Raw genomic sequence first — 13551 nt, 5'->3', positions numbered from 1 at the left:
GCTATAAAATTAAAATTAAATACCTAATATTAAAGATAATTAAATCTATATTTATATTTAAGTTATATTAGAAAATTTAATATAAAGTAAAATAGAAATCAAATGCAAATGGTAATAAGTAATATCACACATTTATAATTTTAATAATATTATTAGTTAATTTAAAAAGCATATTGGATTATTGGTTCGGTTTGGTTTTAAACCGAACCGAACTATTTGGGTTGAGAAGAAACATAACCGAATGTTTGGAGTATAGGATTGGGGTTGGTTTGGGTCGGTTTGAGTTTGGTTTGTTCGGTTTGGTTTAAATGCCCACCCTTAGTTTTGGGGTTTGGTAATTTTATAATTTTTTTTTTTTTTTTGGCATAACGACCAAATTAAACCCCATTTATTAAACATAGTAAACACGTTTGAACGAGTGCATGAGAGAGTAAGAATCTCTTGCATCTATGTGAGTCAATGGAGTATGTTATTAGATTATTATCACGAGTACGGCAAAGAACTTATAATACTGCTAAGAAAAGATTAAGAAACCCTAAGTTTGCACTCTTTTAAGTTAATTCCATACGGAACCCATCTCACGAATATAATAAACAATGGATACTGGATACTGGTTTTGATATAACATTATATGACACGTTCTTTGAGTATTTATCTGTTAGACATAGTATATATTAAAAGAGTCTTACATGCATTGTGTGGGTTTAAAAATAAATATAATAAAATATACTATAAATTTTAGTTTAGTATATTTTTGTATATTGATAGGCTTTAGATGTTTCTTTAAATATATTCTTTTGTATTTCGTATTATTTGTAGTAAAAGTTTTCTTTATAAATTCATTAAAAAATTTGTAGTAAAATATTAGATATGTAATGTAATAAATTAAAAATAATACATTTAACAAATGAGAACATAAAAATTAAGTTAGGGGAACAAAACAATTGTAGAAGCTTCAGAAAAATTTGCTTGAGATAATAATATATATTTCATGTAGTATGTAACACTAGATATTTATTAAACAAAAATAATGGTTTACAATAATAGCATTTGTTTTGTGATTAGTAACCTTTCCAAAATTTTATAGCATGCCATTATATTGGCAAGTTGGATGACCAATATATATATATATATATATATATATATATATATATATATATATATATATATATATATATATATATATATTTTAACTATTGCATGCAATTAAATGAAAATAAAAAATATGAACAAGATTTTAGTAGGCACATTTCGTAAATAGAATTTGAGCCAGAAATTTCCAATAAGTAACCAAACAATATTTTAGTTTATCCTGATGCTACTAGTTATATAGTGCAAAAACCTTTCTGCTAATGTAAATATTTTATTCATAAATATCTGTAGTTTATATATAATTATTCGGTAAGCTTTTAAACTAACATATAGTCTACTTTCTCATATTGTTGACATATTGATATATCATGGTTTTTGTGGTTTTTAACCATAATATAAGGAGTCTTTTAGAGTCTTTTGATTTGTTTTCTAGGATGTTCTTAAGTCTTTACAGGTTTTCTAGGATTTTAGCATGGATAGAGCAAAGTGGAGCAATTTGAATCAGTTTGGAACAATAATCCGGAGGAAATTAACTTGGAATCGATGAATAGTGATGGTGTCGATCGACACCACCCTTGGTGTCGGTCGACACCCTGTTTTGCTAACGAGAAAATCAAGTTTTGGAAGTTTTACAAAAGTTGCCCAAAGTTTTCCATATTTGCAACACAAGTCCCTGACGTGTTTTAGGACATATAAATAGTATTTTTAGGTTTTACAAACCATTGAGTTGTTTTCTAGCAATTATTATTTTTTCTGCAACCCTGTGAGTTTTTGAGAGCTTTGGAGAGAGAGATCTGAACTGCTTTGTAGAAATGAATTCTTGAACTCCTTTTACTTTTTTAATTTCAATTGCTTATTATTCAGAAAGATGATTTGTGTTTCATTGAATATGTCTGAGTAGTTTGATTGTTAGGTTCAGGGTTTTTCACAGGGATTTTATGAATTGTTAGATCTGTTTATTTAGGATTCAATATCTATCTAGATTTTCATCTTAGGTTGTTCTTCATATTAATTCTTGATTGATCACCTAGAATTAATACTTTAGAAAAATAAATTGATATGAGAATATAATTGATTTTCCTGATAAAACTTTTTGATGAGCAAAATTATTTCTTGCAAAGAAATTTAATTTAATAATTTTGTGAACAATCTAAACTTGTTTTTAAGGCTGATTTATTACCTAGAATTTTGCAAAGAGATTTGGATTTTCTAGTTTTAAATTTAGATAATATTTGCAGTGAAAACTGATTTATTTTATAGAAGTGTTTAGAGTTCTAGATCTGTTCTTAATTGCTTGAATCCTAATTTATTGATTGATTTAATAATTTGTAATTTTCTGAGAAATTCTCTAAGCCTAGCTTTTTGATCCATTGAAACAATTAAAAGATGGGTGATTCAAAATTTTCAAACTTTTAGTAACTTAAACAGTTCCTTGTTTTTTTTTTAATGCGATTAGTGGGTAAGTTAGAAGGATTTGAAGGTTTTTCTATCACAACCAAATCTTATCCTTTATAGGTTTGATAATTTTTAATACTAAAACCACAGAATTTAAATAAAAATGTTTTTGTTGGCTTCTTGGAATTACAAATGTACATTTGTTTTCTTCTAACTTAGTCTTGATCCAAGAAGGCTATAATGATCTTAAGAGATCCATTTTATTAAACATAGTAAACACGTTTGAACGAGTGAGAGAGAAAGAATCTCTTGCATCTATGTGAGTCAATGGATTATGTTATTAGATTATTAATGTAACCACGAGTACGGCAAGGAACTTATAATACTATTCAGAACTCCGATCGAGGTTTCCGCTCTTTAATTTACGCTATTAGAGTATTAATGTAATCACGAGTATGGCAAGGAACTTATAATACGCTCATAAATATAATAAAACAATGAATGACCGGTTCTAATATGACATTATATGACACGATCTAGGTCTGGGCATTCGGTTAACCATTCGGTTTCGGTTCGGTTGTATTCGGTTTCGGTTATTTTGGATATAGTAATATAATAACCATTTGGATATTTTTAAAATTTCGGTTCGGTTCGGTTCGGTTTCTTTCGGTTCGGTTTCGGTTTGGTTATTTAAATAAATAACCATAACTAACATAAATTATATTAACATTAACCAAATAAACCAAATATAACCAAAACTAACCGAATATAACCAAAATTAACCAAATATATAATAACAAAAATACAAAAAAGGGAAAAATATTGATTCAATTTTACAAAATAGTATTTAACTTTGTAAATTCAAAATAATAACATTTACATATATTGATTATTTAAAATATTTAATTGTTTTGAATCTAGAAATAATTTATATTTTAAGTTTATTTTATAGTTTGCATAATATTAAGTATATAATATTTGATATCTTCTAGGTTTTCGGATATTTCGGTTAACCATTTAATTGTCGGTTCGGTTCGGTTCGGTTTCGGTTAGTTTGGATATAGATTTTTACTAACCATTCGGGTATTTGAAGAATTTCGGTTCGGTTCGGTTTGGTTTTTTTCGGTTCGGTTTCGGTCGGTTATTTGGTTATCGGTTATTTTGCCCAGCCCTAACACGATCAATGAGTATTTTTCCCGCTCATTGCGTGAGTTTAAATTTACTACAATATCCTATCTCTTTCATTTTGTTTCCAGAAAATTTGTTTCCTTTTTTATCTCGATGAACATAGGAACTGGACATATCGGAAGTTAGGGATCTCCTTGTACAAATAGGACAGTGGGAAATATCGAAGAACTAAGACTTTTTTTGGCACTCAAGAACGCTAGATTCAACACCTACTAAGAAAATCCTAGCTTGTTTTTTATCTCCAGTAACGATTGTCGATTTAACTCTTGAATCAATAAAGAAAACCTCTTTTCTTAATTTGCTTGTTGTTAGTTTCATCGGTTTAGAATCCGTGAGGGTCCAACTCGCACATTCCCCACTTCAGTCTACTCTATTCACAAGCTGAATCAAGCGGGCCACAATCATAGTGACTTTACAGAAAATAAACACACTTCAAGAGCCAAACACTGAGATCTGTTATATAATATACACGCCATTGCAATTAAATGAAGAAGAGGAAAAAAAAACCTAGAATCCACCTAGTCACTTGAAGTTTAGAACTCCAGCTAGACCACATTTTTCTACTTCTAAAAAAATCTCATAGTCATAATAAATATATGTTTAGCACGAGCATACACATTCAAATATTAAGTAACATAACGTTTCACGAGTTTTTTTTTTTTCCTAATATTTAATCCCGTAGATTAAGGTAGGGTTGGTCGGTCTACCCAGCATGCATGTGATAGTCTTGTTCGTGGTTGCAAACTGTAGACCAACTAGTATTTAAGCGAGTCATGTCATCACCAATGTTTTCATCAATACAAGCTTCTAACTCTCCACATCTATTTTGCTATCAGAAAAGTAATCAATTGTAAGATGGAAGGCAAAACTTTGATTGTAAGTGTGCTCGTTATGAGTCTGTTCATGGCACATATTCAAGTTGACGCAAAGAGCTGCTGTCCGTCTACCACTGCTAGAAATGTCTATAATACATGTCGCTTAACGGGACAGTCCCAGCCATTTTGTGCATCTCTCAGTGGCTGCAAACTCGTTAGCGGGTCGGTATGTCCTCCCGGATATAAGCACGACATTCTCGAAAATACAGGTAACCTGATTAACATTGTACTTTATTACATACGTTATTTGTTACAAGACAAATCAAGATTTCATTTTTCTGATGTCCGCGATATTGATTTATTTTCCTCTCAAGGTGGTGCTGTCAATGAATACTGCAAAGTTGGGTGTGTATTTTCTGTGTGCAGCGGTTTAACCACTCTCCAAAACTCCGGTAAAGCAAACTTCCCATACATATATATTTTCAATATCGTCAATTTTTGTTCTTTTTAATAATTGACAAGAGAACATTCTGTTCAAATTTTGTTTGGATGACTAGATGCAAATGAAATCGTGAATGGAGCGGTTGAAAAATGTGCGAACGCATGTTCTACAATCTGCACAAAAGGCTTGATGAATGCAGTTGAAACTGCCTAGACTACAAAATCCATGAAGATACCATGTGTAACCAGAGGTTAAGGGGTGGTCATTTTCAAAGTGTTGCTTTTAATGCTTTCAATAATTGTCGTGTATGTGACAAAAATGTTAAAACTCTTGTATCGTTTGTTTCTATGCGTAGAAGGTTATCGATCTCTAGATTGTATATATCTTCTACTCTCTATCTTTTAAACAGTGAATAATGTGTTTGTATCCATCTTCTGCTCTTAACAATGAAAACTACTACACTATGAAACTTAATTGACTCAGATTCTGAAAAAGGTTTCTTACTTTATTAATACTCTATGATTCTTGTTTTCCACGAGCTCGAACGTTTTTTATCTGTCTCCCTTATGTAAACATATTTCTTAAGATTTAAAAAGTAATCTTATTCTATGCGTCGTTTAATTTACAATTATTCAACACTTTAAAAATCAGAAACACACTATATCGAATCTACTCACATGCTTTCGTAAATAATTCTTCCACTAAATCAAGCCAACAATCCAAACATTAGACTCGTAGTAGTGAATGACATAGTCATTTTTTAGACAATTTCTGCCTTTTTAGGATAATTTCTACATTTTGTAAAAGTCCTTACAACAAGATTAAAGTATAACCTACGCATACCTCTAGAGATTGTAAAATTAAATCCGTCCGGATACTAAGCAAGTAAGAAATGCTTTAACAAAACCACTTCATAATAACATCATATGTTTTATTTTTTCCAGGTAAATATATTTAGATTTTGTAACTAAGAAAAGGAAATATGTAAAGTATTTTTCCAAAACAATCCTTTTTTAAAATAGTTGTTAATAGAGGATAAAGTAGTTTAAGTACGGTTTGGGAGTTGAGATCCAAGAGAGCAAAAGATTGGGAGTGAAGTGTTCTCGCCAAAGACTTGTGGTGGATCAAGAGACTTCTCGAAGTACTTGTGACTATGAAAACTGGTTAAAAGTTTATATTGAGAATTTGTTAGAAATGTTTTTTGTGGCATATTTTTTTTCAAAAATACCTTTTTGAAAATTTTTATTTTTGTCTTCTTTTACACAATTATACTATATTAAATTAATTTTTAGAATTTGTTTTTAGGTTTGGGTTCCCAATTTACATTTAGAGTATAGTTATTAAGTGATAGGGTTTAGTATTTAGGGTTGAGGGTTTATAATTTTGTTATTTTATATATTAAAAAGGATATTTTTGAAAAGTGACATAGAAAAAGGTATTTTTGAAAATCTCTCTTTTTTTTTTTGCATATAAGACCAAACTCATTTTTGTATTTTTTTTCTTTAGTTTTGGGTAGGGGTGGGCAATTCGGTTTAAGTTCGGTTTGGGTTCGGATCGGTTTGGTTTATTCGGTTTTGGTAAACCTCTAACCAAACTCAACTGAAGTTAGTTTGGTTTGGTTTGTGTTCGGGTTGGTTTATGTTTGGTTTGGTTTGGTTTGGTTTTAATTTGGTTCGGTTTTAATTCGGTTTAAAAATCAATTAATGTAACCAAATAAATTTGATTATGGTTTTATAATAGTTAATTAATCAAATAAATTAGAAAAGCTATAAAATTAAAATTAAATACCTAATATTAAAGATAATTAAATCTATATTTATATTTAAGTTATATTAGAAAATTTAATATAAAGTAAAATAGAAATCAAATGCAAATGGTAATAAGTAATATCACACATTTATAATTTTAATAATATTATTAGTTAATTTAAAAAGCATATTGGATTATTGGTTCGGTTTGGTTTTAAACCGAACCGAACTATTTGGGTTGAGAAGAAACATAACCGAATGTTTGGAGTATAGGATTGGGGTTGGTTTGGGTCGGTTTGAGTTTGGTTTGTTCGGTTTGGTTTAAATGCCCACCCTTAGTTTTGGGGTTTGGTAATTTTATAATTTTTTTTTTTTTTTTTGGCATAACGACCAAATTAAACCCCATTTATTAAACATAGTAAACACGTTTGAACGAGTGCATGAGAGAGTAAGAATCTCTTGCATCTATGTGAGTCAATGGAGTATGTTATTAGATTATTATCACGAGTACGGCAAATACAGGTAACCTGATTAACATTGTACTTTATTACATACGTTATTTGTTACAAGACAAATCAAGATTTCATTTTTCTGATGTCCGCGATATTGATTTATTTTCCTCTCAAGGTGGTGCTGTCAATGAATACTGCAAAGTTGGGTGTGTATTTTCTGTGTGCAGCGGTTTAACCACTCTCCAAAACTCCGGTAAAGCAAACTTCCCATACATATATATTTTCAATATCGTCAATTTTTGTTCTTTTTAATAATTGACAAGAGAACATTCTGTTCAAATTTTGTTTGGATGACTAGATGCAAATGAAATCGTGAATGGAGCGGTTGAAAAATGTGCGAACGCATGTTCTACAATCTGCACAAAAGGCTTGATGAATGCAGTTGAAACTGCCTAGACTACAAAATCCATGAAGATACCATGTGTAACCAGAGGTTAAGGGGTGGTCATTTTCAAAGTGTTGCTTTTAATGCTTTCAATAATTGTCGTGTATGTGACAAAAATGTTAAAACTCTTGTATCGTTTGTTTCTACGCGTAGAAGGTTATCGATCTCTAGATTATATATATCTTCTACTCTCTATCTTTTAAACAATGAATAATGTGTTTGTATCCATCTTCTGCTCTTAACAATGAAAACTACTACACTATAAAACTTAATTGACTCAGATTCTGAAAAAGGTTTCTTACTTTCTTACTTAATACTCTATGATTCTTGTTTTCCACGAGCTCGAACGTTTTTTATCTGTCTCCCTTATGTAAACATATTTCTTAAGATTTAAAAAGTAATCTTATTCTATGTGTCGTTTAATTTGAAATTAATTGAGTATTCAACACTTTAAAAATCAGAAACACACTATATCGAATCTACTCACATGCTTTCATAATTGTCCAAATAGTTTTTAAAACCCCTAATCTACTTTTATTGCATGCTAAATCCTGTTAATTTTAATAAAAGCTAAAATAACAAATTATAAAATCAGAATTTTTCTTTATTGAATCAAGAAACATAAGGCAACTTAATTGGTGATTTCTTTATTTTTACAACTAAGTGTGCATGGTTACAATTAGCCGCGGCGTAGAGAATTGTGCATCTAATAAGTGTTCATCTAGTAACTGTTACGTCAAAATATCTGATTTCTATTTAAATTCATGTTCGAGATAGTAAGATACTAATGTGATACATTGAATATTCAAAGGTCCCGACTTGAATTAAGATTATAATTTTTTTTTTAAATAATGTTAAATTATATTCAAAAGAAAATAAAAACCAACCTTAAATCGACAACCCATATTCAAAATGATTAATAGAGCCATTACTTAAAAATACCAAAAAAAATTGAGTATTCATTTTTGTTACTCGATTTGAGTAAAAGAAAAATAAAAGTTTTATCGACATAAATACAACACTTCGTCTGTTATAATTTACGAATAAAATACATTAATATAAAATAGAAAGAGTCAGGTTGACTTGTAATTTCAATGAGGAGCTCGCTCGTATTTTACCTGGAGACAAAAAAGAAAATAGAAAGCAAATCAAATATTGGTTATACAACAAATACATCCAAATAGATAAAAACCAACCCAAAGCGAACCTTTTGTATATGGTTTTGATGTCTTCCCTCATATATGAAGATCCAAGAAAGTGATCAGTGCTGTAGTTCCCATCAATGCTCGGAAAACAAAATCTTCCATCAATGGGATAGGTCTTCCCATCAAACCATATTCCAGAAATTATCTCCTTTCGAGCTGCCATTATGTCTTCGTCTTCTTCTGAAGTGTCTACAGCCACCAACCTATAGGAATAAACTTCTTTTTGCTGTCCTGGATGATAGGCCAGCTCTATGGCTTGTCTAGCCATACAAGGTTTGGCGATGATGTCGAGCATTAAAACCCTTGTTGCACCCGTGAGAGTGATATGCTCATTACACGCTTTGATCGATGCAAAGAAGATTCTGGCATCATGTGAGTTGTTGAACTGATTAACTGAGACTTCACGAACAGAAAGGCTGGTGTCACCTTTAATCATGAAGGTTTCTTTGCCGTCTTTCCAACCTTTAATCTTAGCCACGAGTCTTTGGAGGAATATCAGTGGGTTGACATATTGGCTTACTACAAGAATCTTCTCATTCGTATATTCGCATAACTTCACTAATCCCATGAAGAATTTTGTTTTAACGCCATCTGCTACGTCAATACTTTTGACAATCTCATCCATCTCATCCTCATTTGGGGCAGGAAGACCTTTTACCCGGTCGGAGAAAGTACATAGCACAGGGTGAAGCGTGATTCCACTCAAGGTAGAGTATGTTTTGAAACCCTTCCCTTTAGAGTTTTTTTCAATATCCCATGCTGACTTTTGGCTTGATGTCGGTTTTAAGACCACCGTAAAGTCCATCAATCTCGGAACTTCAAGAAGAAACTGTCCTTGGTGATTGTAGATAACCTTGTTTGTCAACATTTTCAGTTCAGTTAAGTAACCAATCTTGTCGCCGTGATCTGAATCTTGACGAAGTAAAGCATCTTCCAGTTGATCAAACAAGGGCATCTTCAAATCCATTGGAAGTCCATCAGTGTTGGAATCAACGTTCAAGAATCTTCTGATTTTTTCCCCAGCTTTGTTGTGCTTCAGAAACTCAGGAAAGGCAACATCAAGAATATTAAAAACCTCCTTCATGCTGTTTTGATATAAAGTCCCAGTAAGTAAGATCTTGTTTGGCGTCTTGATAAGCGCAACAAATTTAAGAAAACGCATCATCTCATTCCTAGGGTCAGTTCCTCTATCGAAAATAACCAGTGAAGGAATGTTTATGAGAAGATCTCTACAAAGATATGCAGCTTCTATACCATTGTTATCAGCAACTATATTTGAAAACTGTTTCGCGCCTAAGAAGATAATACTCTTGTTGAAAGCCCATTGCTTTAGTATCTCTAATTGTTGAGCCCGAGTATTAGCCTTCGCTGAGTACAAGTCAAGCAACATGACCTCATCGGCTTTCAATTCAACAAACTCCTTTTTCCAAAATTTAATCATTCGTTTTGGAAGCACAATTAGAGGTTTACTATTTGGGTGTTTTTTAATGTAGCCGTATATGAAATTGATCATCAAGAACGTCTTTTCAGATATTGGAGCTTGAGCTAGAATGCATCCATTCGAGTTTTGCACACCCAAATTTTTGCATAGAAAATTAAGTATCTCTATGTGATGAGAATTCATACTACTTCTGTGCACAGGATGTGGGAAAATACCAGTTCCTAAAAACCCATCTTTAGGAACTCTTAGACTGATATCTTTGGAGTTATTTGATCCGAATCCGGGTGGCAACGAATGATCCTGATTATATAACAAACTGGATTGAAAAAATAGCTGATAGATAATCAAGAATTAAAAAAAAAAAAAATCACCGAGTTGAACTGCTAATTAGGTGGGCGACCATGCTTTTTAAATCCAGTTAAGAAACCATTTAAAACAATTGAAAAACATGGGAATTGGGGTTTTTATTTTTATTTTTTTGCTAAAAAGTAATATTATTTTTTCTTATGGTTTTTAATGATGTGTTAGATTACAAGTTATTTTTGAAGTCTATATGTTTCTTTTAACTTTTAAAAAAAAAACTATTATGTTTCACACACATACAAACACACATATAAACATATATATATATATATATAGTTATGTGTAATTTACATATTTATTTTAAATTTATATTTGATATAAAGTTTTGAATCCGGTTTAATCCGGGCAAACTAGATTGAAACTCAAATATACATATTATTGTAAGACATAATTATTGTATTGGTAAGTATGTAAAAAGTATATATATTATTTAATTTATAACGTAATTAGATGTTTGCTGACCTTGTCAATGATTCCACATATCCAACAAACATGACCAGAACCTTGCTTCCATATCCACGAATGCTCACAATTTTTAAGTATTTCTCCACTTGTCTACAAAAAGAAAAGGTCACAGAAATCATTAGTATCAATCTCAACCTTGCGTTTTAACTAAACAACTCCTGTCAATGACAACGAATGGTAAACCTCAAATGTGTTTGAAACTGGTTCATCTTGTCGCCAAACAGTTTCATTCAGGTCGCAGATGGCTTTTCCTTTGTCTTTACTCGTATTGATTTTGACCAATTCATTTCCCTACACATAATAAAAACTAATTCATCAAACATATCAAATACCAAAAGTATGCTACATCTAAGATCATAACAACAGCAACAAAAGACTATTATTACCGTAGAATAATTCTTATTTATAGATATATGTACACTTACATCTGAAAAAATATCCTTGTCTAGCCCTTTACCACTGTTACCACCTATGCTGCTGCCACCAATCATGAGATGTTTAAATGAGCTTCCGATTGTATGATTCTTATGTATGTCTTTTTCCGAAGTCAAGTACATGACTGGTACGTCCACTAATCCGTCGCCACTGCTTCCACCGGCTTCTTGATTATCTAGTATCATGACTTTCTTCCTTTTGTCATCATCGTTTTGATATAGGTCTGAATATATAAAATTGGGTTGAAAATTCTAAGACTAGTTGACATCAAAAGTGAAGAAATAAAATGACTTTTAAAATAATGTACTCATACATTATAATTTAGAAACAACTATAACTACGGGAGAAAACTGATTTTAGACATTGTTAAAATTCAAGTAATTTTGCAGCATACAATACTTTTATAAATATATATATATATATATATATATATATATATGGATATATGTTCATAGAAACAAATAGCATACCTTTTTCTTGTGATAATTTCCTCTTTGAATCCATTGAAAAGAAAATAGAGATACAGAACTCAAATTTCTCAGGTTTCTTTTTCTTTCTCAAACAGAAGATTTAGAGAAAACCAATTTTTCTGTTCCTAAACTGAATTTGATGCTCCCAACTCACTTATTATATCAGAAATAAGGATTAAAATAAAGAAACTAATATAGTGTTTTACCAAAAATACAAACAAAAATATGAAAACAAGGCTAAGTTTATTATAAATTTAAAACAATTTTTCACGCGCGAAAAGTTGAAATACCGTTAATTTTATTGTAATGGTTTTCACTTTTCACACGTCAAATCAAAATACCGTTAGTATTGTTATATCCAGTTAAATAATAACTTATTTAACTAAAATAGGGACAACTTTTCTCTCATTTTCTTTTATCCTAACTTTCCTTCATTTTTTTATTTTTTCAATTAAAAACAATTAAGCCGGAAGAAAGATACTAAATTCTTTTTCCGATTCAAATACTCATTTTTTAAATAACAGTCACAAACATAATGTATTGAAATTCAAATCCCGCTTTCTACGTATTAAAATATTTGGATATGGTTAATGGCCTGGCCTGTTGTGGTCCAACGTTAACAAAAAAAAAATGCATTGAAGTTCTTGCTTATTTTATTATCTCCAGTTTACTGAAGACTTCTTAGATGATTTTTAAAAACCTCAAATTTAGATTATATTTTACATGTATCAAAAATGCTTATAAGTAAATGACTTCTTAAAAATTTAGATAAAGTTTCTGAAATTATTTTTGTTTTCATATAATTAGACTAGGAAAGCGTACTAGCTAAAAATTTTAAACTTTTTTCTACGCATATTTCATATTTGACAGAACAATAGTAAATAAATTGTAAGAGATTTTGTAGTGTAATAATATATTGAAATGACTATGTTGACTTGGAAGTTAGAAAAAAAGAAGTGAAAACAAAATGTAACGCTTATTACAAATAAACATTTACTTACAAATTCTTTTTTTTTTCTTTAAACGTCCAATGCATGTTCCAATTAGCTAGCCTAAACAAATAAATGAAGACAAAATGTAACGCTTATCACAATTGGAGATTTAAACTTATTGAAATTCTTGCTTATTTTATAATTTCGAGTTTAATGAAGATTTCTTAAATAAATTTCTTTTAAAATTTATATCAACTTTATATTATTTTCTTTTAAAATTTATATCAAATAATATTTATAACAATTTTTCAAAATTTAGTTCAAATTTGCGGCTATTTTAGTTTTCATATATTTAAACTAGGAAAGTGTCTGTAATAAACTGAAAAATTGAATTTGGATTTACTCATATTCATTTTGGACACACACATAATACAAAAGTAAATATTAAATTGTAACAGATTTTGTATCTAGTGTAATCTGTCATAAAAAATATAGGCGTTACATTTACATTTTGTCTGTCTTCATATGCCGAAGAAAGGAAAGTTTTTCTACATGGGAAGCAAAAAAAATGTGTCCAGACTTGGAAGTTAGAAGAAAAGAAGTGAAGACAAAATGTAATTTATCTTTTCTTAAATCAGCCAATGCATGTTACAATTAGCTGGC

The 13551-nt window shown here is 30.2% G+C and overlaps 2 protein-coding genes across 2 annotated transcripts; one reads left to right on the top strand and one right to left on the bottom strand.

The window, feature by feature from the left end:
- The first annotated feature begins 4458 nt into the window (after positions 1–4458).
- LOC147939289 (DELTA-urthionin-Uf1a-like) lies at positions 4459–5362 on the top strand. Its single transcript, XM_087464184.1, has 3 exons — positions 4459–4759; positions 4865–4942; positions 5048–5362. Exons 1-3 carry the CDS (start codon positions 4531–4533, stop codon positions 5143–5145), a joined length of 405 nt encoding a protein of 134 aa, XP_087320310.1. The 5' UTR covers positions 4459–4530; the 3' UTR covers positions 5146–5362.
- Positions 5363–8691: 3329 nt separating this feature from the next.
- LOC104715945 (protein CHROMATIN REMODELING 35-like) lies at positions 8692–11990 on the bottom strand. Its single transcript, XM_087465926.1, has 6 exons — positions 11957–11990; positions 11477–11709; positions 11235–11342; positions 11049–11141; positions 8785–10523; positions 8692–8695 (listed from the first exon to the last, which is right to left on the bottom strand). The coding sequence occupies exons 1-6, from the start codon at positions 11988–11990 to the stop codon at positions 8692–8694; spliced, it is 2211 nt and encodes a 736-aa protein (XP_087322052.1).
- Between the last annotated feature and the right edge of the window lie 1561 nt (positions 11991–13551).

The sequence above is a fragment of the Camelina sativa genome, chromosome 9, assembly GCF_030686135.1.
Source record: "Camelina sativa cultivar CO46 ecotype springtype chromosome 9, ASM3068613v1".
Taxonomy (NCBI): domain Eukaryota; kingdom Viridiplantae; phylum Streptophyta; class Magnoliopsida; order Brassicales; family Brassicaceae; genus Camelina; species Camelina sativa.
This window is presented reverse-complemented; position numbering and strand designations above follow the sequence as displayed.

Bases quoted from the DNA above. Each gene is read 5' to 3' on its own strand.
- LOC147939289 (XM_087464184.1), top strand. From the start codon at position 4,531: ATGGAAGGCAAAACTTTGATTGTAAGTGTGCTCGTTATGAGTCTGTTC. The intron at 4,760-4,864 runs GTAACCTGATTA...TTTCCTCTCAAG, and splicing joins CGACATTCTCGAAAATACAG to GTGGTGCTGTCAATGAATAC. The intron at 4,943-5,047 runs GTAAAGCAAACT...TTGGATGACTAG, and splicing joins AACCACTCTCCAAAACTCCG to ATGCAAATGAAATCGTGAAT.
- LOC104715945 (XM_087465926.1), bottom strand. From the start codon at position 11,990: ATGGATTCAAAGAGGAAATTATCACAAGAAAAAG. The intron at 11,343-11,476 runs GTAAGTGTACAT...TATTATGTGTAG, and splicing joins ACAAGGATATTTTTTCAGAT to GGAAATGAATTGGTCAAAAT. The intron at 11,142-11,234 runs GTTTACCATTCG...TTCTTTTTGTAG, and splicing joins CAGTTTCAAACACATTTGAG to ACAAGTGGAGAAATACTTAA.